Genomic DNA, 27228 nt, shown 5'->3' on the forward strand with positions numbered 1-27228 from the left:
ATACTAATCCACTCTTCGACCAAACGTGGAACATTCACATCACAATTGCGAACTTTTTCATTCGTTCCCATTATTTACAGGGAGTGAAGAGTCCTGCCCTTGACAATGTAAAAGGCCACAACAATTATGGTCCGTTAAAACCTTGCCCTATTGGGATCATGTCACCATCCGAATCTATACGTAACACCGGAGATGGGTGTCAGGCACAAGTTGAATCTGCCACTTGCAGCCTCCCCCACACCAAACCACGAAGACCGGTCATGAATTATAACCAGCATCAGCACAAGTAATCAGAACTTTAGCAATGACATAGGCAAAGGGAAACGGAAGAGAGAATAAAGCTTCAACTTTCTTGCCAACCGATCTTCAGGGATAAGTCAGTCTTGGAAGACAGGCATATAGACCAGAGATTTCCATGCTCACTTGTATAAAATGTCTGAAGGAACCTTGTGAAACAAATCAGTTTGCAAAGCCAGAAACAAAAGCCATCTCAGGGAAGAGTGAAATGTTGTCCAAAATGAGCCATAAATATATCCGTAGCATTTACATTTTACAGTTATCATTTAGTTTCCTTCAGTTTCAAACTTGAGTTTCATTTAGTTTGATGTAATAATAACAAACATACTATCATGAATGTTAAAATACATAGTGCAAAACTTACAGATACTGGTATTCTTAAACCGCCAGCACCTTCTTTTACACTCCAAAGAAATAGAAAAATTGCACCGCACACCCTAATCATCACAGACAAGCCAAGCCAATTTAATAAATACCTAATTAACAAGAACAAGAAAGCCCCAACTCAATTCTATTTGTCAAGGACCTAGGTCTCAGGATATGAACCAGTTTAATGGAGCGAAAGCCAAAGCTCCATCGAGGAACAGAAGCTTCAGTAACCAAGGAATCGGCATTTTCAGAGAGTAGAATTCAAACGCAGGCACCATTTCAGGCTCATGCATGGCAAAAGAAAGAGTTCAACTACTGTTGCTAAATGCTGAAGAAAAATTTCTTTATGTCAAACTTGATATTGAAGCTTCCAGCTGGTGGTGTTCAAGATTCCTGAGCACTATCCTCGCAAAAATTTTCGCTTCAATAGGAGCTGTGGTAGCTGCAGCAGCAGCACGTAGGACCCGTGCTGCTCCAGCTTTCTGCAAGAGGCCTGCATGGTGTATTGCATGCCTGCCTCCTGGGATAGTGAACTGCATTTACAAGTAAATAGTAATAAGACGGCCATATTCTCTTATCAAAAAAAAAAATGGACTAGTTGGACCAAATGTGGATTTAGACGAATGGGTATGCACAAGCGCAAGTCCAAACTATAATCTTCATACAGGACACTAGATAAAAGGAAACTCTGGACAAACTTTCTTATAACAAATCAAGACTTCTGCAAAGTAAAAAAGGAAAAATCCTAGAATAGATATACACTATCTCCTAGATATTATCACAGGGGATTTTATTTAAAGTTGCAAATTTCAAACTTCCACTTCTGCATAATTTTTCAATATAACACCAAATAATGGCAAAGATTTACTTAGCAAGAGTCAGATCTCGTTGCAGTCCCATTTTTCCAAGAGATGATTTAACAAGAAACATGCCACCATCAGTAGAAATTAGAAAATATTCCATAACAGCATTGATATCTAAAATAGCAGCAGGAACAATTTCTCAAGGTAGGTAGTTGCATGCATAACTTGATCTCAGATCTTTTCGATATGAGATATATAATAAAAAATAAAGATATTATTACACATGCTTATCATGGAAAAACAGTGTCACTAGGGGCAAGGAGGAAAATTTTAAACTGGTTTACCTGCAGAAAAAAGCAAAAAACACAAGCTGCTATATAACATAAGTAGGCAACGAGAATGTAAGGCAAATTTACCTGAAGAAGAGCAAAAGCTGCACAGGCTCGAAGAATGGATGATGGGTTTCGAAGCATGGCAACAAATCTCCCAATCTCAGCACCACTGAAAGGAAGGTTAAGCAAAAGTTTATGTTAGGTTAAGGAAAGCTCTTCTCTTAAATTAATATCACTCATAAGACGATCGAAGAAAAAGAATGCACCCTTTTTTTGATAAAAAGAGCAGGAACAATAAGAAGAAATGCACATTAAGGTGGCACCTAATATAGACTGCACAGATACATACAATTTGGGGAAACAACTCACAAATATTATCGCTTGAAACCCTAAGTCCACAACAAATTAAGTTAAAGCAACTTTGAAAAATACACCAACCATTAACATATTAGAAAACTTAAAAAGGGAAAATCAACGAGCCTCATCACATCTATGTGGTATCAACTTTACGGATCAAGTACTACCAATCAAAATTTGAGAATATTTTATAAGATGTGCTAGTCCTGAATCCCACTATGAAGTTGTCCCAATTTTTTTGGACAAGCCTACCGAGGGCTAGAGAGGCCCTGCTATCAGGAAAAGCAGTTTCCATGTATACAATCTGTAATGCCAAATAGAGCTAGAAAATTCACATTATTTGAACTGAATATTATTCATTCATCCTAGATAAGAACTTTGCATTTAGTAACAAAAATAAGCTGTAAGAAACCTGCATCTCAGATGTCCTGCTTCCTGTATGCGTGCGGCTTCAGCTACCTGTGCCAAGGTTGCAGGAGCTGAGGATGCTGCAGCCATGGAGAAGAGTTGTGGTTCCGAAAACGTCAGCACAAAATCTTTTATATGCTTCAATGCCATCCTTCTAGCAGCATCAAAGTTAACACTCTTCGAAGCACCTTCTGAAGAAGACCCAACCAATGCAACCTCATCCATTCTGTAAATAAAAAGCAAAATTTCCCAGAATTAGACAGCAACATCAAATAGTTTTATCAGAACTTCAGCAAGGCAGAGTACTAATGTGACCCTTGATTTCTATCAAAACAAGCTTAAGAAAAGAACTATAGTGCACTTTCATTCTTCTTAGCTTGGTCTCTAGCAGCTTGTGGCAATAAAATTTGCATTCCAGCAAGAGTATATGTTGCACTAGACAAGATGTTTAAGGCCACAATTTCCTAATTCTACATATCCATTCAAAAAAACATGCAGCACAACATATCCTACCAACTTCACTAGCAGGGACATATCATTTAGTGCAGTTATATATATATATATATAACTGCACTAAATGGTATGTCCAAACCCAGAGATAGTCTCTGCCCAGTTTGCAAACTACATCATCTTAATGCCCATAAGTTTAAATTTCTTTATTGAACCACCCTTTTGCACATGAGAGTGTAACAAGAACGAGAACATCAAGGTTAGATCTATTTGAGAAGTTGCAATCATTCATCTTGTCATAGTATATTAGTGTCAACTCCAGCCCTCCCGTACACCTTTCAAGGTTAGATCTATTAGCGACCCTGCAGCATAACTTTCATCTCACAATTATTGATGTTGATTTCTTTTTAACGGGAGGCGGGAGAGTGAGTTTTGACAACAGGATGGAAGGTCTTGAACCGACCCTACAAGTATGCAACTTAACTGCAGGTAACAATGGAATATGTCATGTCTCAAAACTGCCTTCTACCTCCAGTTTGACATTCTACCCAGTAACTTCCTAGTCCACCATATTAAATATTATAATTTCACAATTTTGGTAACTTCAAAAGGGGTTCCTCCTTTGATTCTATGATGTTCATGGAACTTAACTATTCAAATCCAATCATCAAAAAAAAAAAAAAAAAATCACATCCAATTCCAGTCATTGCCACTTTGATCAACTACTCAGAAGTGAAGTCCCAGCATCTCTAGTTGTTAAAATCTATCTTGTGCTGCATTCCATGTTTCTTATTTTCTAGGGCAATGGTCAGGGGTCGATTTTGAATGAATATATTGCAGAGCAAGAAAGTAGACAAAAGGCTAGAGGAAGTCACAAATGTCAGGACAAATTCAAGATATGACTGAGAGAGAGAATTTCGGGTGAACAGTCAAAATGTTACATATCCCTCTAGAGAGTGATAGCAACCCACTAAGCTACAAAGGCAAGGCATAATTGAATATTAGCAACTACTATTAACATTGTATAGCAAGCTTGTTGGTGATCAGTTACCAGGGATAACATCCTTCAAATGGGAGATCCCTCCAACCAAGATGAAAACATGAGGGGGGTGAATTTACTGAGCAATCAACTGCCTACAAAACGATGTCGTTGCAATGAGACAAAATAGACATTCTATGCTTTAAACAGATGGTTCACTTCATTTCAAAGAAGACCGTCACTAAGTCCTACAGAAACAATAGGGAGACAGTTTTGCACCAACCATCCTCCCAGCTCAGAGTCATGATTTATTTTTAGGTGGGCTATAGTGGACATATAGACTGAAGCAGTCAGTGCCAATACGTCACCTAAACAAGCATGCTAGAAGTGGTGGGCAAAATAGAGTATGCAAAGAGAAAGAGGGGTCACCATTTTGAAATCTATCCAACTTTAAACATCAACCCAGTCTAAGGCCCACAAGAATTAGTAGACAAAAACCAAGATCATTGTAGTTAGCCAAATTAGCCAGAACATTCACAAAAGTCATTAGTTATGTCCCTTAATTCACTGAAGATTTTTATCGAAAAAAATTGTTATTTGCCTAAAATTGAGAATGCAGTTAGCAAAGAAAAAGACAGAAGAAACAGGTTGACACTAAGTACTTGATTCATGTTGGTTTCAGGCATATCATGTGATGTTCCTGAAACAAGCCCCACATGTTAATTTTTCTTGTGCAGCAATATGAAAACATTGAGTCAACAGCTACAAAGAACATACTCAGCTTACCCCAATCACTGTCATCTGGTGACATGACAATTACCTGAATTGGAATCTGAATGAAACAGATGTCTTTATTTATGAAACAAATGTCACAGAAAGCAACAACCCACTATCCTCCCAATCACGTGACAAATGAACATCCGAGTCAAGAAACAGACTAAAGGGACATCAGGACAGATGCTGTAATCTTGCATTGCTCATTTCATGCACATAAAATGTGACTTATCCTTTGTACTTCTATCATTATCATATCAGAATTTAGTAGGTATTCAATCAAAAAAAAAGAATGAATGACCTGGGCACATGCAATTTCGCTTAAATACATGATATACATACCCAATCAAGGTTCTACCTACTAGCCATTTCTTGACAGCTGTAATCCAAAAAACATTGCAGCCAATTTAATGTGGAAAATCTCATAATCAGTAACAACATATATGGTTACAACAGATCACTACATTGATGCAACAAAGTGGAGCCTTTCAAGTACAAAACCATGCCTAACAAAATCAATTATCAAGCAAATACTAATGTGAATATGTCAAATCAAAATCAATCCTAGCAATTTTCTATCAGAAAATACAGGCTTATATGATGAAGTCTAAATGAATTTGGCACTCAAAACTACACCCCACTAGAAGCACATAAATGTGACATGATTAGGATAAAAAGTATAACTTAGTACCTCCCATCAAACATGTAAGCAAGCGCCAATGCAGCCATAAAACGAGCCATTTTTGATCCTGACGATGTGCACAGGTGTACAAGGGACGGAACACCCCCTTCTTCAACTATGCGAAGAGCATTACCAGAATTAAAAGCAAGATTCCAAAGTGCACCAGCAGCAGTCTCATGAACATCCTGTAAAATAACAAAGTACAGAACTCATCGATATGCTCGATATTGTTGAAACACTATATTGCTACATTTGTACAATCTGCATGCTAGCCTCAAGTAATACAGTTAAAAGTAGTTCCAGATATAGGCAAGATATGAATAATTTCATAGGTGCTCATATTCATTTACAAGAAGAAACAAGAAGGATCAAAAGTTGTCCAGCAACAGTTAAGAACATCACAAGAGCATGTAGAAAAATCAATTGCATAAATGGTCCCTCTTTGATTGATAGTTTGAAATTCAAAACTCTGTCTTCACATGGCCCAATCTGTAATTCTAAGAACACTAGCTTACATTTTAATACGAAGTAATAAGCACATGCACAGATTACATTTGCAGTACCACGTAAAGACAGGACATAAAGGAGTTCTAACAGATCAGTTAAGAAATTGTTTCCTTGCATAAGAAAACATGCACAATCTGTAATTCTAAGAACATTAGCTTACATTTTAATACGAAGGAATAAACACATGCACAGCTTACATTTGCAGTACCACGTAAAGACAGGACATAAAGGAGTTCTAGCAGATCAGTTAAGGCATTGTTTCCTTGCATAAGAAAACATAACTGGCATAAATTCCCACTGGACCCATTATAGTACTCTAATGTGAGACAAATCCATTACAGCTGCTCACCAAACACGACTTTTCCAGAGTAATATGCTTACAGACCTGAGCATAGTTACATTTTAAAAGTTATACTAGAAGTTATCTAATTTAGTTGTCACATAAGTAGGTATGCACAGCTATATGATAATCAGGTGTGATTTCTATAGTTTATAGTTGTTAATACAGGAAACCTATGTTGAACAACGAGTAGTATTGCTCCAGATCCACAAATATAAGAGAGAACTAACAGCACATAAACATAAGTAACCCACTGAACAATGCAGAAGATAACTTTATTAAGATGTAAATCAACCTCTGAACTTTACTAGATTAATGACCCTACGACTTGTATGCATGGACATTTACAGTAGAAAATTAGAATGGACAAAGAAAGCAGAAAGTATACTCAAATTCTAAGCAACAAGAAGCAAGTGGCAGTGATAGATGAGGACCAACATATCATTTACGTACGCAATGAATCACCAACAACAAATTAATGAATATTTATACACTCATTTCATATGGAAACTGTAGTGCTTAAATGACAAATGAAATTTCTGTCCATGCTGACCACCATACTGTCATACTGATCCCATAGATTGCAATTCTTCTTAAAATAAACAAGTGCTATGGCTTCAGCTGCATACAATGTGTGGCACTTCCAGATGTGGCAACAGACTATGAATTTCAGGAAGCAAAAAAAATTCTGATATCTTAAACCATAACTATCATGCATCGTCCCAGCTATTTGAGATCTTTTTTATTATAAAGATGCAAGCATTCTGAATACTCTAAAGAATATTTCTAATCATCAAGCTTCTACCCAGCTATTTAAAGGGGCCTTATGTGTCAACTAGCCATTCCAGTTTAGATATTTGAGATATCAAACTAAATAATTATGCATATATTTTGAAGCTAGAAAGTTAAAAAAGAAAAAAGATCCAACTTAAAAGGAATCTAGATATCAAATATGTTAGCTTTTAGAATCCTACCTCAGTACTCATGCCTAATAAGGCAAGTTGGAGCTTTATTTATTCAGAACAATTAAAATCTTAATTTTTTTAAAAAAAAACTTTAATGAATTCATTGGCCTAACAACAAAGCAAATCAAAACTTACTTCAGCATCTGACCTTGCCAATGCAATTAGAGGTGCAACACCACCTTGTCGTCCAATGGCAATGCTAAAAACCAAAAAGTCATGCATCAGTGGTAAACATATAAAAGAAAAAATGATGAAACAATTAATATAGGAGATAAGAAAATTTAAAAATTGACATTATCATTTTAACTCAAGTAATAGCCTATACAATTTCCTTTATGATATATAAACTGCTTCCATGATCATCAGTCAATTTAGCACAGAATTATCAAAGCAGCAATTAAACAAAAGTTTTCATTAGATAAGTTACTATACAAAGTACTGAGGCATGATCATGCCAGTCCTTATCTACAGAGCAAATAAGTTTGCAATTTACCAGTTGTAAGCCAGCATCCCTATTTTCAGAAATTATCTCTCCAGGTTATAATTTGGCTTGTAGGTTTTTCAAATTTGTTTCACGAAATTCTTAGTTGGTGATGATAAAAGGTATCTTTCTGCTTGCTTTATCGAAATCCTCTTTTGAAATAAAAGCCAAAATTGAGGCTAAAATCAGCTTGTTTCATGGAAATGTTTTAACAGCAGTCATAAAATTAAGCAACCAAAAATAAACCTCAAGATCATCAAGCAACCAGACCTGATAAAACAAGGACAAAATCAGGTTGGCTTCAGACTGCATTAGCATGACACACGGAGTGGATGGGTGGGTGCTGATCTCCCGCACAGCCCCACAATCACCATTCCTCTTGCGTAGCATTCCCCACCAGTGGCAAGATAAAACCCATCCCTCTGAAGATGGATAAGAGCTGTTGTACCTGGTTATACATTAATTTGACTAGAAACTTCCTATAATGATAGGTGCCACATTTTAATTTCAAACTCTACTGAACATGCATTTCTATCTTTACTACTCATTTCAATTACTTCTCAACCCTTATACTCCAAGACTTCACGTCAAATTCAGATTCCGAACAGAACTTGTCTCATTAATTAAAACAATATCATCCAAACAGAGTACAAAAAGATTAGGCCTCCTCCAAATTATTAATATTTAATTTGTTCATGATAATGGTACGTAAAGGCTTACAATCAAACAGTAGTTGCTTCTAAGACTTGCACTACTCCTTCATCCATATTACTACTATTCTTAATAAACGATTCGCACCGGTACGCCTCTGTACCGCTCGTTTCCAGTCCTAAAAGGGCTGGAACCATTTTCCACTGCCGTACCGGACCAGTCCAGTACAAGCTGAAACGGCCGGTACGGGCCAGTTCAACATACCATGAATATACCCTCTTTACATCTTTCTGGACCACCAAATTTACCTCGCCTATTGTTCACTCAAATGCTTCACCAAAATCAATTAAAGTTCTTAAAGAAACAGTGCATAATCAAAACCTTTGAAGTTTGAACTAGTATTTCCATTAGTGCCTAAGCATGAAAATAGCTTACATGATTGCTGAACATAAAAGCTATATATGTTTTCTCAAAGGCTGAATTATTGTTCACTAACTATCATAACTACAAAGTATGGCTTACTAAAGTAACTCTATGATAATTGATGCACTTTATACATCATTCCTGTAATTTATTTTTTCATACTACCACCACAATGTCTTCTCTAATCATTTGGAATTTTCCTTATTTTCAAGATCTCTTCAAGTATCCCACTTGTATAATCTAGCACTTTTGCATTGCCTACACTTTACAGAGTTGTCCCTGTTCATGTTCCAAATTAAATGATTTTGCACATTCATGTGTTGAAAATTTAGGTCATGTCAAATCTACCATTTGAAATATAAATCTTTTTAAGGACTTCTCCGGACAACTTATACAGCATAGCATCATTCAACAAGACTCAATTAATTTCACTTTCTACCACAACTTAGCTAATTTTTGGATTATCCCTTCACATTCTACAGAAATTACTATATGGATGGCTAGAAATCATATAGTTAGCCTTACTGGCATCCTTCCCATCATAGCTATCTATTAAAATTCTTGCATTTTGTTACAAGTAACTGTCACAAAACATACTTAGCTTGTGATATGCTACCAAGGCATGAACTCAAGAAAAAAAAATGCAAAAACTACATTATTTGGAGCTAATATAATAAGATTCATAGTTTCCCTTTCATTACGCTTCTACTAGTACTTCTGATTCATTTAATTTGATCATCAGATATCTATCATTCCAATCAAAATTTATAGCTATTCTGTACCTCAAAATTTCATAAAGGGCTCCAACATAGTAAAATGTTGAGAATTCCGCGTGCATATGAAATTGTAAAACAAACAGCAAAGGCTGAGAATTTTTCTATGTGATAATGCAGAATTGGTGTGGATAGTAAAATGTTGAGCATTCCAGGCGAAAATGAAATTGCAAAACAAACAGCAAAGGATGAGAATTTTTCTATGTGATAATGCACAATTGGTATTGCAGCTTAAATCCAATGATTGAATCTTTTTAGTCTAATTACTTTTGTACACCATGAAGCATAGAAGCTTATATGTCCAAAATGAAGATGCAATGAAAGGTTTTCCAAAATTCTAGGACAACCATGAGATATTATAGTGCTAAATTGGTACTTCTGGTCAAAACCTTAAAGACTGTCATACAAGTCAAATATGTCAATTACCTACTACAATGTCAATTTGTGTTTGACATATCATCAAGGGGGCAAGTGGCACAAAAATTATTTAAAAAGTTCTTAGTTTATCTCACACCAATAAAGCACATAATGTCTCCATTCTCCAAGATTTAGTAGAAGCATGTTCTAACATTGTAAACTCTAGTGTGTATTTCCTAAATATTCAATATTATCATTTCATTCCTTTTTTTAAGGAAATGATAATAAGATCTAGAAGATGTTGCATTCTATTTTGATTCTATCCAGACTTGAGGAGCAAATGTTGGAGCAAATGTTCTCATTAGGGATAAAAATTAGGTACACATTTATATAGTTATACACAGAATACACGACGTAAGAAGACACCATGATGAAGGGTGCATATGCGGCTAACATTTACTCAAATATAAAATTAGCATCCAAAAAATAGTAGATATATGCAAAGAATAACAGAATATGTAGATAGGCAAGATAGCTCCCTTTGAAATTTCAGCTAAGCTGGATCAGAGCCATGAAAAAAGAATGAAGGACGGACCCATAAACCCTCCTAACGTAGCTTCGACCAACAATTTTGATTTAAGAATCTGTTTTTTCTCAACTGAACCTTTTTCCCCAAAAATTTACCTCAAAGGAGAGTGATATATTGTCAAACATGAGATCATTATCAGGCATCCCTTAGAACACCAGTACAAGTTAAAACAATTATATAATGTATATATAACTTCCCCTCGAATTGCTTTTTACATGGTATCATATGAAAAACTGCTAGATGAAAGATGGAATATTATAAAAACCAAATTGATAATCGACTTACCAGACAACACAAGGAATCAAATCTTATTAATGAGAAGCAGCACTAGTACAGGCCAGATGAAAGATGGAATATTATAAAAAACAACAATGTGGTAGAAAAACATGGTGCTTCACAAAGGCTCCAATCAAGTAGTTAATAAAAGAGTATGTTTTTCCCTTTCCATCATTTTGTTGTTAGGCATGAAGGAGAAGACTAGGCAAATGCAATGTACCCAAATTTCAATAAGCAATAAATTTGGGAAAAAAATCTTTGCTGAAGTGCCTAGAAGACCAGATAAATTTGCATCTTGAGTTCATTATTCCCAAGAAAATTATATGACCTTCAACTGTGAAGATTACGTTCCACATCATCAAGCATCATATCCTCGTGCCTCTCTCCTTCAATGTGAATGTTTTGAATCACCCAGAGGTGGTGTAATCAGGATGACAAAACACCGTTAACCTTTGTTAAAGGTTGACTAAACTTCACCTGTTTCACTTGTTAATGGTGTCCTTACAATTTAATAAACCTCAATAGAACTAATACTTTCACCCACTTCATGCATCTTTCATCATCATCCATGCATAAAATTATTGCTAAGGAAGCTTTTTTCTCCACTATGAATATTCTTAGAAGCAAACTATAAGACCAATCAAGAAGTTTGGAGAAACATCTCCCAGCCAATGAATACATGTTTTAAAAGAGAAGGTGATTTTACATAGTTGCCTTGAAGTAAAGTTTAGGTTATTTTCTCAGTCACTTCAAAAACTCCCCATTGATGTTATTTACTCTCAAACCTCATCTGTTATGGAGATGTTTTACTTAAAGCACACGTTTACTATGACAATGTTCCACAATTCATCATCAACGCAAAGAATAAGATCAACATGAAAGAGTTCCATGATCAATTTCAATATTCTTACAGCATTCCCAAGAGAAATGAAGAAGCTATTGTCCTAAGCATGATGATGATTACCTATTAGCTTCTGATACTGACAATCCCCACAAAGCACCTGCAGCCCTCTCTTGAAGTCCTTGAGAAGCGTTTGAACATCCTTGTGCAAGAGCCACCTACATAATCAAGCAAAACAATGATATTGCACTAATACAGTAAAAATGTCTAAATAGATACACAAAAACCAGCCTCATGAGTGGAAAAGAGCCAAGGTGACAATCTTTACCACCTTGAACTACTTAATTTTACCTGAGCAAGCCAGTCAGTCTTGCTGATGTATAAAAGCAAATAACACGTCATATTACACTGAAATTGAGAGCTCAAATTTCTCTAGTCATAATATCCAGACAAGTAAAAAGAGAAAAACAGGAAGGCAGAGCACTATCATTGCTTAAGGTCAGGGAAGCGCTTGTCTAAGTGCAAAGCAAATGTTAGTAAAATCATGAAATCAGAAAGAAAAACAAGCAAATCATTCTGTATCTGTTGTTGAGGCCAATTCTAACACCAATTCTGAAAAATACAGACCTCTAGCAAAAGCAGGCACAAATGCTGAGCATAGAATTTAGGGTCTAAAGTCCAAACAGCTTAAACTACTATATATATTCATAAAGGACTCTGTTAAATGAAAAGGAGTGAGAGTTGAAAGAAGTTAAATTTAAAATTTAAATTTAGCAATTAAATACCTTTAGATTTAAATTCTTGCAACCAAAGCAAAAAGAAAATACATTAATAAGTTGAAGAGGACACTAAACAAGTTAGCATAACAAGACAATGCACAATAGCATGAAGATTTCAAAGGAGACACAACTGCCAACCATTCTCCAGAATGGCTTGAGCCTCATCTAACCATATTAGTCAAGGCAAGATTGTTCAAAAATGCTCTCGGGCTTATATAATGTCAGACCTCATGAATACACACAAAGGGCTAATGTGAGTCGCAGACCTCATGCCTTGCATCATGTCATCTGAGAGATATGCATCAACTAGATTTTAACTATTTCCAACAACATTCTTAAGGAAGAGATGGTAAGTATTTCTTTTTAGCATGACAGTACCATGAAACTCAAGCAAAAAATTAACTATGGTAGATTGTCAGATTGTGTTCTTTAAGATCTAAACAACGTCACTAACAATATTAAGTGGCAGCATTGTACCCTTTAAGCTCTGTGCAAACACAAAAGATACCTACAAGATTTCATATATAAACACTGCATGCGCCTTGGTGTTTCAAGATCTTATGCAGCCTAATCAGTTTGGGCACACTGCTCAAGCAAGTGCCCACATAGTTAGGGGTCTCACAGCCTTCACAACCCAGGTGTCTTAAGGCCAGGGTAGATCAAATAGGAACTAATGGCTTTCCTTCATTATTTGGTCTGCCCAAGGTGTTTAGGGTTTAGGCCTTTAGGGTTTAGGATCAAGGTGTCATTCAAAGGAATCAATCAATCATCCATCCATCCATCCATCCACACACACGCACACATAAATATAGAAAGAGAGAGACGCTGAGGAAAATGAATGTAAGAACTAGTGCCAAGGTTTGAAGTGCCAAGGTTTGAAGTACCAGTACCAGTATCTATAGTGGTATCTTATCAATTCAACACGGTACCAACACAGTACACCTCTTGGTGCCGGCATGACAAATAAGAGGTGATGTACCATGTATGGTTAAAGTCAGCATCAAGGGGCACTTTGAGACCAATACCTTATCAGTACAATACAGTATGGCTAGTACGAACCACTATGCACGGGTAAATAATTGAGTAGTGGTATCACAGTCAGTAATCCATGAGCAACAGACAACAACCGACATTTTTTTTTCTTTGTTTCCCTTTTTCTTCCGCGAGATTTTCCACCCTTCATTCTAAAAGTAGATATTTCCCTTCGTTTGTTCTTTAAAAAAATGGATAACTTTATAAACAAATGCTATGAGGAAGACAAGTCACTACAATAATCACAGAGCTTAGAATAAAATCACACACATATAATCTGCATAATCTTTCGCAAAAGCAAGACCCCGTAGGATGCAAACAATCGATATTGAATGATTGTAATGTAGAAACAAATAAATAGATGAAATAGAAAGGGCGTACCAAGGCTTCAACCCCACCAACTGCAGCAATTGCTTCTCGATTTCTATCATCAAATGATAAATTCCACAAAGCACCAGCAGCTTCTTGTCTGTTTAATTTTACAAATGGAAGTAGAGATTGAATTAATTTCTTTACAGGCATAAATAATATGCAGGAAAAAAAATGAAATGGTGTTTTATGAAGCAAAGTAAAGTGAGCTAAACAAAAGCACGTCATGCAACAAGACTAATGAAATCGCAAACAAGTTATCTTCAAGAGAAGATTCAATAGATCTCTTATCTAATGGCGATGAAAATTGCCACAACTAGTTAGTCTTTGAAAGTAGAGGAACATATAAAGAAGTTGCCCTTTCAGCTTAAATGTCCTCTTGGTGGCAAATCAAGCTAATCTTCCACATTAAACAAGATTTGGATCCAAGCAAAATATATTAGTTTGTTAGAGACTTAGAGCTGACAAATCCTTTATTAGAAAAGATGAGAGTAGATCACAAAAGTTATTTCTATAAGAACAATTACCTTACACCTTCATTTTGAGAACAAGTTAGTTGCACCAATGCCTCAAGTGCACCTGCCTCTTGACCGACAGCAGCATTATTATTATTGCTATCTCCATGAGCAGCCAGATTAGCTAAAGCCCGAGCAGCCTGGAGATGTGGACAGGAAAATAAGGAAAAAGACAAATAAGCAGCAGCATTCTCTTTGAAACAGCATGCTACCTCTGAAAGAATCAAATAGCACTAAAACAGATACAGTTCAAACTACGTGGGAAGGAAGGAGATTCTTGCAGACACAGTTTGCAAAATTTTCGGTAATAGATACAAAGTGCATCTAGCCAGGTACCTAATGCCATCCACTCCCAACAATGTATTCCCAATGCTTATTCTAGATGAATAAGTATTGTGGCATTTCTGTTGCGACTAATTACATGTATGGAAATGGCAATGCTAATTTGACCATGAAATTGCCAAAGTGCTGCAAAAACTACAGCTCTGGTGCTGGTCATATTCTAAGCATGTAAGCACAAAGAATCTTGGATGAGAATTTATAATAGAATGTAATTTCAGATAAACATTTCCATTAGAATGTAATCTAAAAGGAGCATGAATTAGTACATCTTCCACTCTCCATATAGCTGTGCTTGAACATGAATCATGTGAATCATTCCAATAGTGAATGAATAAAGGTTTGCAACACAGTTGATATTTCAGCCAAGATCTCGTTTTGTATCATTCTCAGGCCATTAGGCCCTTCCACTTTGGTGTAGTTGTTGAACCCGGCCGAGTGTCATAAAGACAACAAAGCCCACTGAGTTGTGAACTGAAAGCTGTAGACAGTAGGTAGGGGGTCTAGTTTCTAGTTTTTGTTAAACCTCCAATATGATAAAACCTATATATCTCATCCCTTATTATGATAAGAATTTTGCTACAGTGTTTTTTTAGAATTGCGAATTATTTTTTGAATTAAAAATTCAAATGAATATCTTAAGATAGAAGCTAATCATGGATTTACCAAACTCTCGGAAATCTCAGTTCTTTCCCAGTTTTGCCAAAGTTCCATTTCAACCAAGATAAATGAAGATCTTAGCCCATCTTAGAGTATCAGCCTCCCACTGAGATAGCTGACATATCCGAAATTAAAAAGCTTGGAATGAAAATGATTAATCAAGATAGACAAAAGTAATGTTAAAATTTAAAAAGAAAAGGTGCAAACATATATTTGTCTTTCTTTCGGCGTAATATAAATTGGTTGTCCACAATCATGCTAAAAAAAGTGCAATTCAAACAAAATTCGAGGGTGAGATGATCTTTTTTGGGGGGCAGGGGAGGAGGGGGTGGCACAGATATCTAATAATTATTAAGGAGATAAATATGTAGGATCATTGAATAATAAGAAAAAGCACAGATTGCAATCACAGATTGCAAAAAGGTTGAAATTATGAAAATTTGAAAGTGCCCAAGAGCATCATTTGCCAGCAAAGACCAAAATTCCAAACTACTGAGTAGAAATAAAAGCATCAGCCAGACTAACATCTACAAAATTATTCAGATTCTTTCTAATACAAACTTCCTAACAAACAAAATGTGAAAAAGTTACTGATGAACTATATATTTCTTGTAAAGCATATGACTTGATGCAACTAAAGGAGCTCCCTCTTGCAAAAATGCTTTGAAAGCAATGAAAAAAATGAAAGATCGAGAATGCACCACATAACGCACAACCATCCCATTGTCTGAGGAAGGTCATCCATATGGCCAAGAGACACCATGTCAAAGCGGAAACAGCCTGATTTCAGTACAAAGATGGGTACATAGGCATCCAATAAGCAACCCCAGCACTCAATAGATAGTTTGAGCACTTAGGTCCTATTTTAGGTTTATTTTGTCAAGCCACAACTATAGAAAGTTGTATCAACATCCTTGTATAATTAAGAGTCAATTAATAGTCCTAGTTGGTTAATATAAGCACACAAAAAAAAGATTGATTTTGCCAATTAGAATACTTGATTGTCCAAAGAGATAAAAGAAATACAATAATAAGCTTTCTAGCTTCTCTAAGACTCACGAATCAAAGTCAAGGAGAGGAAAATGATGACTACTTTTACTGAAGAACCACCAATATGATTTTGCCATTTTGCATATGCAAATGATGGCTTTTGGCAGAAGTTTGGCTTTCGAGTTTTCTTAATTAGGAACTTAAAGACTTACAAGAAATCCAAAGTTGGCATCGGTTGTTTTATTTTTTTTTAAAAAAAAAACTGTATAAGCACCTTTCTTTTTATACGGTTGAATAAGATACCAAATCTAGAGTGCTCAGTTGTGAGTTTTCTCTTCTTTCATCGTACCTGAGGTTCTTTTCCAAGGGCATAATGCATGAAGAGTTTTGTGAGAAGACATGAAAAGGTAATTGGTGAAAATAAGGACACCCTAAGGACCATGAAAACTTAAAAGAGAAAGAAGGTGGGGAAAAGCAGAAAAAAGGGACCTGATCTCCGAAGCAACCACTCTATCTCCATTTCCACTTGTAACCAAAAATTGATCTATATGTTTCATTTTAACTTAGAATATTTCCCATATTTTGAAGCTAAAACTTCCATCCATAAATCATTTCAGCATCAAATCTTATACCATCTCAGATATAAAACACTATATCGTCACAAACAAGATATACCAAAGGTTCTCTAGCTGAATACCAAACATCAGCTCATCTGCAAAATGGTCTATAAAGTAAATAGCTTATTAATCTTTTTCAATGACCAAATTAGCTCCAGTTGTTTCTTCTTTAGGAAGTAAGGTGATACCATCAACCACTAACCACAGAAATCAATGTCAATAAGACAAAAGGGACACAAAGTTGACCTCTTATCCCTTCTTACAGACATGAGTCAGCTAAAATATAACTTATCCAGTAAACAACAAAAGAAGAGGAATCAGCACATACAACTCCCCTAGGCTCCAGCATTTAGTGGTAATTGCCCATAAATCTAAATTGATGCTTCCTATATAAACCATCCACGAACAAAAGTATTAACATTGTTGGCCTTGTTTTGCATGTAAAGATCTCAGCATTCCTTGTCAAAAATATATGCCCAGGTGACTCAAATTCTTTGATGCTGCTTTCTTCAACATACTAAAGTCGGTCCCTTTAGAGATAACAAGCATATCTCAATCTTATTGAAAAGCAAGTTCCCACATTTATAAGTCATTCAATGCATGGACTAAAGTATCACATGATGGTACCATGTCAGCCTTGCAATAGCAAGTTCGTATAGTATCACAAATCATTTGGTATCAAAGCCAATCCATATCCAGAGTTAGGTATTGAAAGGGGCAAGCAAACCATGGAAAGGGCTGCCTGGGGGAAAGGCTAAAGTGACCAACCAATAAAAATGACTACCTGGTGACCAAAGTGCAACTGCCATATTAAAGGACTACCTAATTGTCCTAGAGTGAAAGCTGTCACAAGGAAATGAATTATTTAGATCAGAATAAGAACCATCAAAGAGTTGGCCACCAAAGATATTGACTACAAGCATAGTGGTTTGTATGCACCTGGTTGCCTAGGCATTTTTTATGAACTGGTAGGGGTTGTACTGTCATATCATCCCAGTGCTTGGTATGCACAGGCACACAATAGCACTGCGACATGTCAAGCAGTGGTATGCAATTGTGTTGCATGCTAGTAAGGCACTGTTATGCTAGTTTGCGCTAAGCACCAGTATGCTAGTTTGTGCCACACAACGCAATAAGGCACTTTAATCTATGAACAAAAATCCTTTTTTCCATCAAAATTTGGCCAAAGAGCGACCAAGTATCAAGTGTTCTAGTCATAAACCATATTCACAGTCAATAGCACCAATCAAATGCATTCCATACATGTTAAACATAGCAAACTTCTATGTTAAGAAGCATCTCGGGATTGCAAAATTCTTTGCTAGTTTAATTTATAATACCACTTTAAAGAAACATAAAAAGGAATTTATCAAAAAAAAAAAAACTTCTCCATTTTTCAACTCTTGCCATTTTCTTCATTTCATTTGATCTCGATCCCTAGATGCATTTTAGTAGTTCTCCAGTTTCCAAAACTTCAAGTATCTTTTACCTAATCTACAACTTAAGCTCCATGAGACTCTATTCTCATCCCTTGACCAATTTAAAGGAGTTCAAAAAGGTGTAACTTAAAAGGAAACTTGCAGCACATTATCATTTGATTATACAAAGTTGACAAAAAATGTGCTGTTACCAACAATTGCCTTATCAATAAAAATAGTGTAAAACTTTGTTCTCAGTAAGACGAATAGGTTCTGGAAAACACTGTCACTTTGTCTTCATATAAGTCCATTGTTCTTGAAAGGATTGCATGTCAACAGGTCAAATTCTAACCCTACTTGGTGATTTTTCCATTCTTTGTAGCATAATTCTTTTAACTTTAACATATCACCACCAAATTCCCCTGTTGTCAAGTTGCTTGTACTAAGAAAGAATTTAACTTGCTAGTTTTTGACTAAATATGCCATGTCATTTGAAACTCTATCATCACAATGGACATGACGTTCAATTTTCCCTCCTTTAATAGTTGTGGTAACTTCTCATTGTCAAAAATGTAAAGATTTTGACCCTTTCATTGGTTCTAAGATCTGATGCATGGTTATAAGCTCAACATATAGCATATTTTTCAAGTAAACACACTACAACATCCTCGAGCCATTTACCTGATGGAAGCTTAGAACTTCAGTACAACAGTCAAACTGACAAGCAATATTATGTTAATTGCCAAGCAATTTATCAGAAGAATAACAACATTCTCCATGCCAGATATATATTGCTGCAAACAGGGCCGGACCGAGCCCTAGGCGACCGAGGCGGTCGCCTAAGGCCTCAGGCCAATGGAAGGCCTCCGGGAGGCTGACCAAAAGGAAGCAAAGGCCCCATATAAAACGGGAACATGAGCTGGCTATGAGTCTTCCCCCTTGATGGAAGGGAGGTGGAGAGTTTCCTGGCCTGCAGAGGGGCAATTTGGGAAGTTGGGGACAGTAGTTTTGTTTTGGGTGGAGAGAAAGAGAGAAGAGGGATTTGGTTGGCTTGATACACGTCTGAAGCCACTCTTATCTTTCATCCCTTCTCTTTTTTGGTTTTGGTCTTGGTTTTCCTTCCCTCACATTACTCCTGATCTAGCTGGGCCATCAGGAAGAAAGATAGGGGGATTGGAGATGGACTTCTTGGAGGGTAGAGAAAGAAAAGGAGGGAGGGGGGGTTGAATGGCTGCTGTGCTGCGATGTTGCAGTGGCTGCTTGGGTACACGCTTGAAGGGGAGATGGTGGGATGGGACTTTTATTAATTAGATGGAGTGAATTTCCCATAATGCCCCTACTTTCTCTTATAGAGAGGTTCCTTTCTGGACAAATTCTTTCCTTTACCTTGACCATGAAGTGCCATGGGATAACCTTTTCCTACTCTGCTCTTGCTTGACATGGTAAACAGTACTGCCAAGCATTATCTCAGTTATTTAATCAGTTTCCTGGGCCCTTCCTTAAGCATAATTACTTTTCCGTGCTTCCATTTAAAAATTATATTAAACTGAAAAAACTTTCTATCTATCTTTGTTGCATACATGCATTTTTGTTGAAATAATGTACTTGATGGCTATCTATTTTCATATCTTTTTTCTAAGTATTTTATACTTATTAAAAAAATTTACTATTAAAAAAAAAAGGCCTCATTCACTGAATCCGTCTTAGGCCTTCAAATGTATTGGGCCGCCCCTGGCTGCAAACACCAAATTGATTTCTGTTCGTGCTGCAGCCAATACCAGTTAAGATTTTAACTTTTTTATCGGTACTAAGATCTTCTGTTCCTATTGTTAGCAGCTCAATATGGACAATATTTTCCAAGACAACTCCAACATCCCCAGGACATTTGCCTAATGGCTGCTCAAAACCATCTCACAACAGTTAATCGACAACCAATGTTATGTCAAACTAAAGCAATTTATATGAAGAATAGCAACTTTATTTTTAAAAAAAAACTACATTCCAAATAGCACTGAATAGGGAGCCGCCGAATACACCAAATTAATTTGGATTGGTGCTGTTGCCAATACCAGTTAGTTTATTGCTCAATTTATGGGCTAGAGGAAAAATATAAAACAGTGCACTAAACTGTGGGACAAGGAGAATGATTGCTGCTAGCATATAAGGAGAACAAAACAGATCAAAATCATTTGATGTAAGACAAAGCTTTAGAATTTTTTTTAGGTCTTCTAAATTTTGCGTGTCTCTGTTATGTGGACACAAGCTTTAAAGATGCAGTATGAGATTGTTTAGTTAAAAAATTATCTACATACAGATGAAGAAGAAGAAGATGATGATGATGATGATGATGATGATAACTAATAAGTAATAATAATAATGCTAGTAGGAAATAAGGATAAAACCAGTGATACCTGTTCTTGTACTCCCTCAACCATGCACAACCGAGCAAGCTTTACTAATGCATGGACACCACCAGCCACAGCAACCTCCATGCTGCATTTGTCATCGGCAGCCAAATTTGCAAGGGCACCAGCAGCACGTTCCTGTTTAAGAATAAATACAAGAAGGCAGGACCTGAGAACATTATGTCTACTCTAGATAAACCAAGTAAGTATCACATAAGCATGTGTCATACAAGAACTCCATCTATCCCAGAGGGCCATTTGAAAATCAGATCCACCAAAGCTTTTACCCCACCAGCCTCAGCAATGGCCGCCTGAAACAAAATCCAATAAATTACTAACACAAACATCATGGATGAAAGGTCATCAAAGTTGCAACAGACAAAATGTAAACCTTGTGCTCTTCTCCCACCGAAAGGTTCCAAAGCCCCCCGGCAGCCTCTTCAGCAACCAACCTGTTCATGGATCTTGCCAGATCTGCAAGAATATTGATACCCCCTTCATCAGCAACTGCCTTCGCAACTTTGGCATTCACTGACAAATTCGCAATGGCCTGCACATTGAAGAGGACATTTATATGCATCCGATAACTCAAGCTCCAGTATCTGCTAGTGATAACATGGATCAACACAAAATCTAACCTTTGCAGCTTCAGACTGTAAACCCTCACGACAAGACTTTGCAAGCTCCAAAAGCAAAGGTATCCCACCATTCCGCATCACCACCTCTGCCCTTGCCGGGTCCACCGTTGCATTCTCATCATCAATCACCACAAATGTAGCAAGCCCAGTTGCTGCTCTCTCTTGCACATCCTCCTGTGAGCTCTTCACCAAGCTCAGCAACAATGCAGCACCTTGCCTTAACCAAAACTCATCAATGCCGCGTGGGTTAGTCTCCGCGATACGAAGCAGTGATTGCGGTAGGATCCACTCAATCCAGCTCATGATATCATTCAGGTTCTTATCCTTAGTTTTCCAACTTCTCCATTCCCCAAAGATTCCCTGCTCCTTTACCACAATGCCCTTGAACAAAGATGCAATTCCTTTGAGAATATCATTGAAAAGGGCAAGCAGCAGCTTGCCCCTGGTATTGCTAAATGCCATCGGACTGTGACTCCCTTCCTCCTCGAGTGCCACACAGTTTAGAGCGCACAATACCTTCAAGCTTTTGGACAGGGAGAGAAGCCTTGAGACGGCACTTGGAGACACGTCGGTCCTTGAAACATCCAAACCAATCAAGTTTGGAAGCTTGCTCCAGGAAAGGGAGGCAGTAGCCCACTTCAAGTTTCGTGACCCTGCCACGGATAAGAATCTCAGGGACGCCACCTTCCCAAGAGCAGTCTCGTCGATGCTCCCACAGTCCAAGAAGGCAATCTCCTCCAACTGCGGGCAGTGCCTCGCAAGGGCCCCAACTGCCTCTCCGTCAACCTCTCGGATGCCGGAGAGGCGCAGCCTCCTCAACTTCGTGCAGCACATGGCAACATGACGGATAGCATCGCTGGTGATTCTCTCGCACAGGTCAGGAGCGATCTGGAGGCTCTCAAGGGCCTCGTGGCGGGCAGCAATCACCGACAGCGTGGCATCGGTGATGTCACTGCAGTACTCCCCGGCAATCTCTTGCAGTCCGCGGGCCTGAAGGTTCATGACAGCAGCGGCAGCATCTGCGCCCCGGAAGCGGAGGTGGCGGAGGTGGGCGCACCGGCCGGCAAGGGCGGCAGCGGTGTCGGGGTCGCAGCGGTGGGCGCGGAGGTCAAGACTGGTCCAGAGGCAAGGGGAGGAGCCGAGGAGGCGCCAGGTGCGGCAGGTGGAAGCGAGGCTGGCGCGGTCCCGGTAATTGAGGCAGGAGAAGAGCTGGACCACGGTATCGTCGGCGAGGCAGGTCCAGTCCACGGCAGCCTCCCCGGCCCAGTGGCCGCCGCCGCCGCCGCCGGGGCGGGGGATCTCGCAGTCCTCGGCGGTCTCGGGGAAGACCGGGGAGATGATGACCTTCGCCTTACCCTTAGACTGCGCGCCTCGCCTCCTCAACCTCCGGCTCATGGAGGCAAAACCCTAATTCGCGGAAACAAGAAGCGGAGAGAAGCTTTGGGAACTCGAAGGCTCTATAATTCAAGAATTCGAGGATTTTTCTAAGAAATCTTTCGAAGGTTTCCGTTCGTTGATGCAGGTGAACTCTCTCCAGTTTCTTGGGAGATCGATCAAGAACAAAAAATATAGGAAGAATCAAGGGGTTGTGGAGTACCTGGAGATGGCGTTTTTGAGGTGAGGGATTGGGACGGGCGCTTCGATTTAATTTTTTTTGATCGTTTTGTTTTAATCGTATAAAGGAGGGGGGAATCGTGGACTTCTATAAGGGGAGAAGGGCGAGGAGGGGAAGAGGGGAGGTGATATAGAGGGCGGACGGGATTGAGGAGGGGGGACGAGGAGGTGAAACCCTCACAGCGTGGATCCGCCTCTCCTCTCTCTTGGGTTTTCTCGTTGTCCGAAAGAAGGGCGAGAGAACGCGAGAGCTATATATATATATATATACACACACACACGCGAGAGGTCAGGGGCGGGCTATTATTGTGTGTTTGGCTGGTTTTCTTATGTGACCGGAGAACCTGAAATTTGTTTGAGTTCCCAGGTGAATGCAATGAGTGTGATGAAGATGATCAATGGTGCGTTTTTACCGTCTGGTGTTGTTGGTTTAATGGTGCTATTGGGACTAGAGAGTTCTTCAAGGGAAGGGGGGTAACTGGATCTGTATAAGTGGAACCAAAATTGTGGAATTTGATACCTAATTATATGGCCTTTGGTACATTACAAATGGACAGAAAATCTTTGGCTAAGTGGCACTGCATGCATGATGCATGTGTACATTTGTATGTTGTGATGGCATGAGATATCTAAATATTTTGAATTGCTGTTAGAAACCCCTAAAATAATTATGACGTGGAATCAAAATTAACTCAGTGCCCTTGTAGAGGTTGGATTCAAATCAATTTTATTACCGAGTTGCCCGATGGCATGAGCTTCATATACAACATGGAGCTTTATAATCAAAACGTATGCTGGGCTATGGATGTTAGCAGGAGGTTTTGTTGGCAATTATGCATCTTAGTTGATATTTTTTTTATCATCACAATTTCTTTTTGAACATCCATTGTACATACTTTCTATTACTCGCCTTAACTTATTGGTATCTTTTAATGAAAGATGAATTTTTCTTATATATCTATAAATTTTACCAGTTCTCTATCTTTTTTTGGTCAGCCCCATTAGTACTCTAAAGTTACAAAGTTGCCAAAATAAGTTTCAAGCTTCGGACGAAATCAGACACTTGTATTCTCATTTTACCCAATTCACAATTCTTTATTCTAATTTTATCTAGCTAGTATAACAATAAACTAGTTGATTATGAATTGTTTACGTCTTGAAAATGCGTAAAATCTTAAATATTTTATTGTTTGGTGAAAAGACAACTAACCCTTCTCTTCTTCTTTTCTTTTTTTGAACTAAGGACTCGTTTAATTCACAGGCAAATTTTCTCACCGAAATATTTTTTGTGAGAAGCTGATGATTAAAAATATATAATGTATAGAAAAATAATTTTTGCATATATGGTTGACTATCAGAAAGATCACGTCGCCGCCCTTCTCTCCAGATTTAGATGGAAGCAAACATTCTTGGTCTTCAAGGACTCAACTAACAGCAGCACTTCATGCCCGTTCTCGTCGTCGAAACCCTCAACTGTGCAAGCACACTTATGATTCACCGGTCTTGCTTCCCACATTTGTGCAAGTGCTCGACGCTGGTACGCCAATCGGCAATAATAGACGGGGATGAAAAGGATGTGAAAGAGGAGGAGGTTGCGAAGGGGGATGACAATGTTCTTGATCTTCTAGATGAGAAGTTCAAATCTGCTTTCTATGTGCAACTCCTTGAGAAGTCTGTAGGCATGCCTAACTTTCAACATCTCACAACTGACCAAGTGTATTAACTAATGACACCCTGGGACACTTCAATAGCCAAAACGACTCGATTATGACTACACATATCATATAGTCCGCATGAGAACAATTGGAACAAAAGCAAAAAAATATCTGATGGACATTCTACCATCATATTCCTTCGAATGGAGGGCTGCTTACCATTAGAAATGTTATGACAATAGATCCCTGGTATGATCGACTGTCAAAGCAGTGATATCTGCAAAGACCTCTAAGGTCTAAGACCCTCATAATTTTATTCACTTTTATAGTTTTCTGACGAGATTTAGTGATTTTCTTTAGTCTCACATTGCTGGTGCAAAAAAAGGGAGCCTCTTGAGGTGCTTGTATAACCCCTTTAGCCCAAGAGGCCAAGACCAAACCAAGCCATCAAGCATTGCGTAGTTTCTATGTGCCCTGTTAGCAAAGCCCAAGCATATCTTGTACAAGAAAACTAAAGGTTTACCTAATAAGGTGGCTAGGATTTGAGAGTTTTGTAATTACGATGGACGTGGAGGATCTAGAGATATTGTGGGAGGTACTGATCAAGGGTGTAGTGATTTGGGGAAACCTTTTTTTTTTTTTTCTTTCCTTCTTGTTCCTAGTTTAGATTTTAGTTATCCTAAATTTAGTATAAATATAGCATAGCATGGCCATATTGATCTTTTAGTCCCCAAGGGTATTAGGAAAAAAAAAGTGATCATGCACTCTTCCTTCCCCATCAACTTTCTAGGTTAGTTCCTCCACAATCAGTTTCTTGATGGTCCTTGCTTTGATTCCAATACTGCACCCAAGAGTCCTCATTCCGCTTAATCTTTTTTGGAAAAAATGGCGCTCTTGGCACAACCAAGATCCTTGAATAGAGTATACCATGTCCTAGAAAAGTAGAACCCACAAATCAGTATCTTGTGGAGGTGGAGCGAAGCATTGGGCGGCGATTTTAGAGCATTAGTTTAGTAATAAGGTTTCGGATTGAGGCTTATCAACTCCTACATTAGTGACAATTCTCCACTAGTAACTGGAGAACGGTGAAACCTGGTACTACAAAGATTATCGAGTGATTTCTTTCTTATTTCTTTGCATTTCTCCATTTTTTTCTCATCAAGTTTGACATCTTTTTCTTTAAATTATGAGCTATTATCAAAGTAATATAGGTTTTGACATCGATCTATATTGTTCTCTGATTATGAAGAGACATACATGACAAGCGATCCATGTTCTATATTCAATGTTATTTTTTTATTTTTTAAAATTTTTTCTTTGCCGATCGACCAACTTTGATCTGATTGATAGATATTTTAGCTCGATAAAGTCTATATCCTAAATGCAAGAAGCTTATCAGTTTCAAAAGGCGTTCTTTTGATTTTTTTTTTTTTCATCAGTGCTCACTTACTCTATATCATACTTTTATTTATCTATCAGTTTTAGGATTTGGAGATCAATTTGGTATTAAAAAAGTTGGCAATTATATGGAGCTTCGTGTGTCGTATAGATCTGATTTTTTTGTTTTTTATTTTTTATTTTTTCCGATACTCTGCTGTTTACAGCTTTCGTAAAGCAGAGATAAAGAGAGATTTCAACTTTCAATCAAAACTTTGTTTTTTTTGGTACAACTGCTCATCCTATATTAATGTAGGTGCAGCCAGCATAATCAAGAACTACAATCTGACACGAATGTAAAGAGAGTGCCCCTAATGTGGCCAAAAAAATCTCTTCGGAGTGCTGCGCAATATACATCTATAGCCCTTATCATCTTCCGATATACATGCACTACCTCGAAGGCAATATAGTCTCTCAGAATCAAACGGATGTGGCATAGTAAGAGACTCCCATCCCCTCTCTATCCCTCCTTCCATATCCAGTCGATCATTGTAGCCGAGTCTCCCTCAAAGATGAAGCACGCAGCCTCCAGCCTTCGTTTCGCATAGGAGATGCCTTTACATACTGCCATGAGCTCCACCCCTATAGCTGATAGCCCATCGGTGCTCCACCTGCCCGCAGCAATCATCTATGAGTCATGATCTCTAATCACAAATCCCACACCGACCTGCCGCCATATCCAGAACCACTACCATTGAAATTCACCTTTAAATAGTCGAAAGATGGGGGTTCCCAAAAAATAAGAAGGAATCTGGGTGCTGAAGCGGCAAAGCAGGGGTTCCAGATGTCCCTGACCATCCCAAATGAACTTATTGTAGTAGCCCTGATGATCTCAACCAGCTGGATGCGAGCTCTCTCGACGACAACTGCCTGATGTCCCTGGCAATCGGAATTTTAAGTAGCCGTCCATGTTTCACCTAGAGAGATCTCTACCACTTCTCTTGCAAGGAACAAGTGTTATAGCAGCTGGCGATCGTAAAAGATTTCGTTCAATAAATTATATATAAAAAAAATATGATGATGTGGTCGGATAGTCTTAGAGGCTCAATGGAAAAAAAAAAAAACTAGTGAGTTCATGTCTTGCCCGGTTATCATAAAACAATGGT

The 27228-nt window shown here is 37.9% G+C and overlaps 1 protein-coding gene across 2 annotated transcripts; it reads right to left on the reverse strand.

Moving 5' to 3' along the window:
* Positions 1-499: 499 nt before the first annotated feature.
* Positions 500-23286, reverse strand: LOC103713583 (protein ARABIDILLO 1-like). Of its 2 annotated transcripts, XM_039120124.1 has the most exons (13): positions 23014-23285; positions 21417-22873; positions 21170-21328; positions 21009-21089; positions 20785-20916; positions 14362-14489; positions 13847-13934; positions 11778-11872; positions 7399-7462; positions 5461-5636; positions 2571-2792; positions 1886-1970; positions 500-1199 (listed from the first exon to the last, which is right to left on the reverse strand). In XM_039120124.1, exons 2-13 carry the CDS (start codon positions 22809-22811, stop codon positions 1011-1013), a joined length of 2814 nt encoding a protein of 937 aa, XP_038976052.1. In that variant the 5' UTR covers positions 22812-22873; positions 23014-23285; the 3' UTR covers positions 500-1010. The 2 variants fall into 2 exon arrangements, with proteins under 2 accessions (XP_038976052.1, XP_008798785.1); XM_008800563.4 differs by having other exon boundaries at positions 21417-23286.
* Between the last annotated feature and the right edge of the window lie 3942 nt (positions 23287-27228).

This window comes from Phoenix dactylifera, chromosome 2 (genome assembly GCF_009389715.1).
Source record: "Phoenix dactylifera cultivar Barhee BC4 chromosome 2, palm_55x_up_171113_PBpolish2nd_filt_p, whole genome shotgun sequence".
NCBI lineage: Eukaryota > Viridiplantae > Streptophyta > Magnoliopsida > Arecales > Arecaceae > Phoenix > Phoenix dactylifera.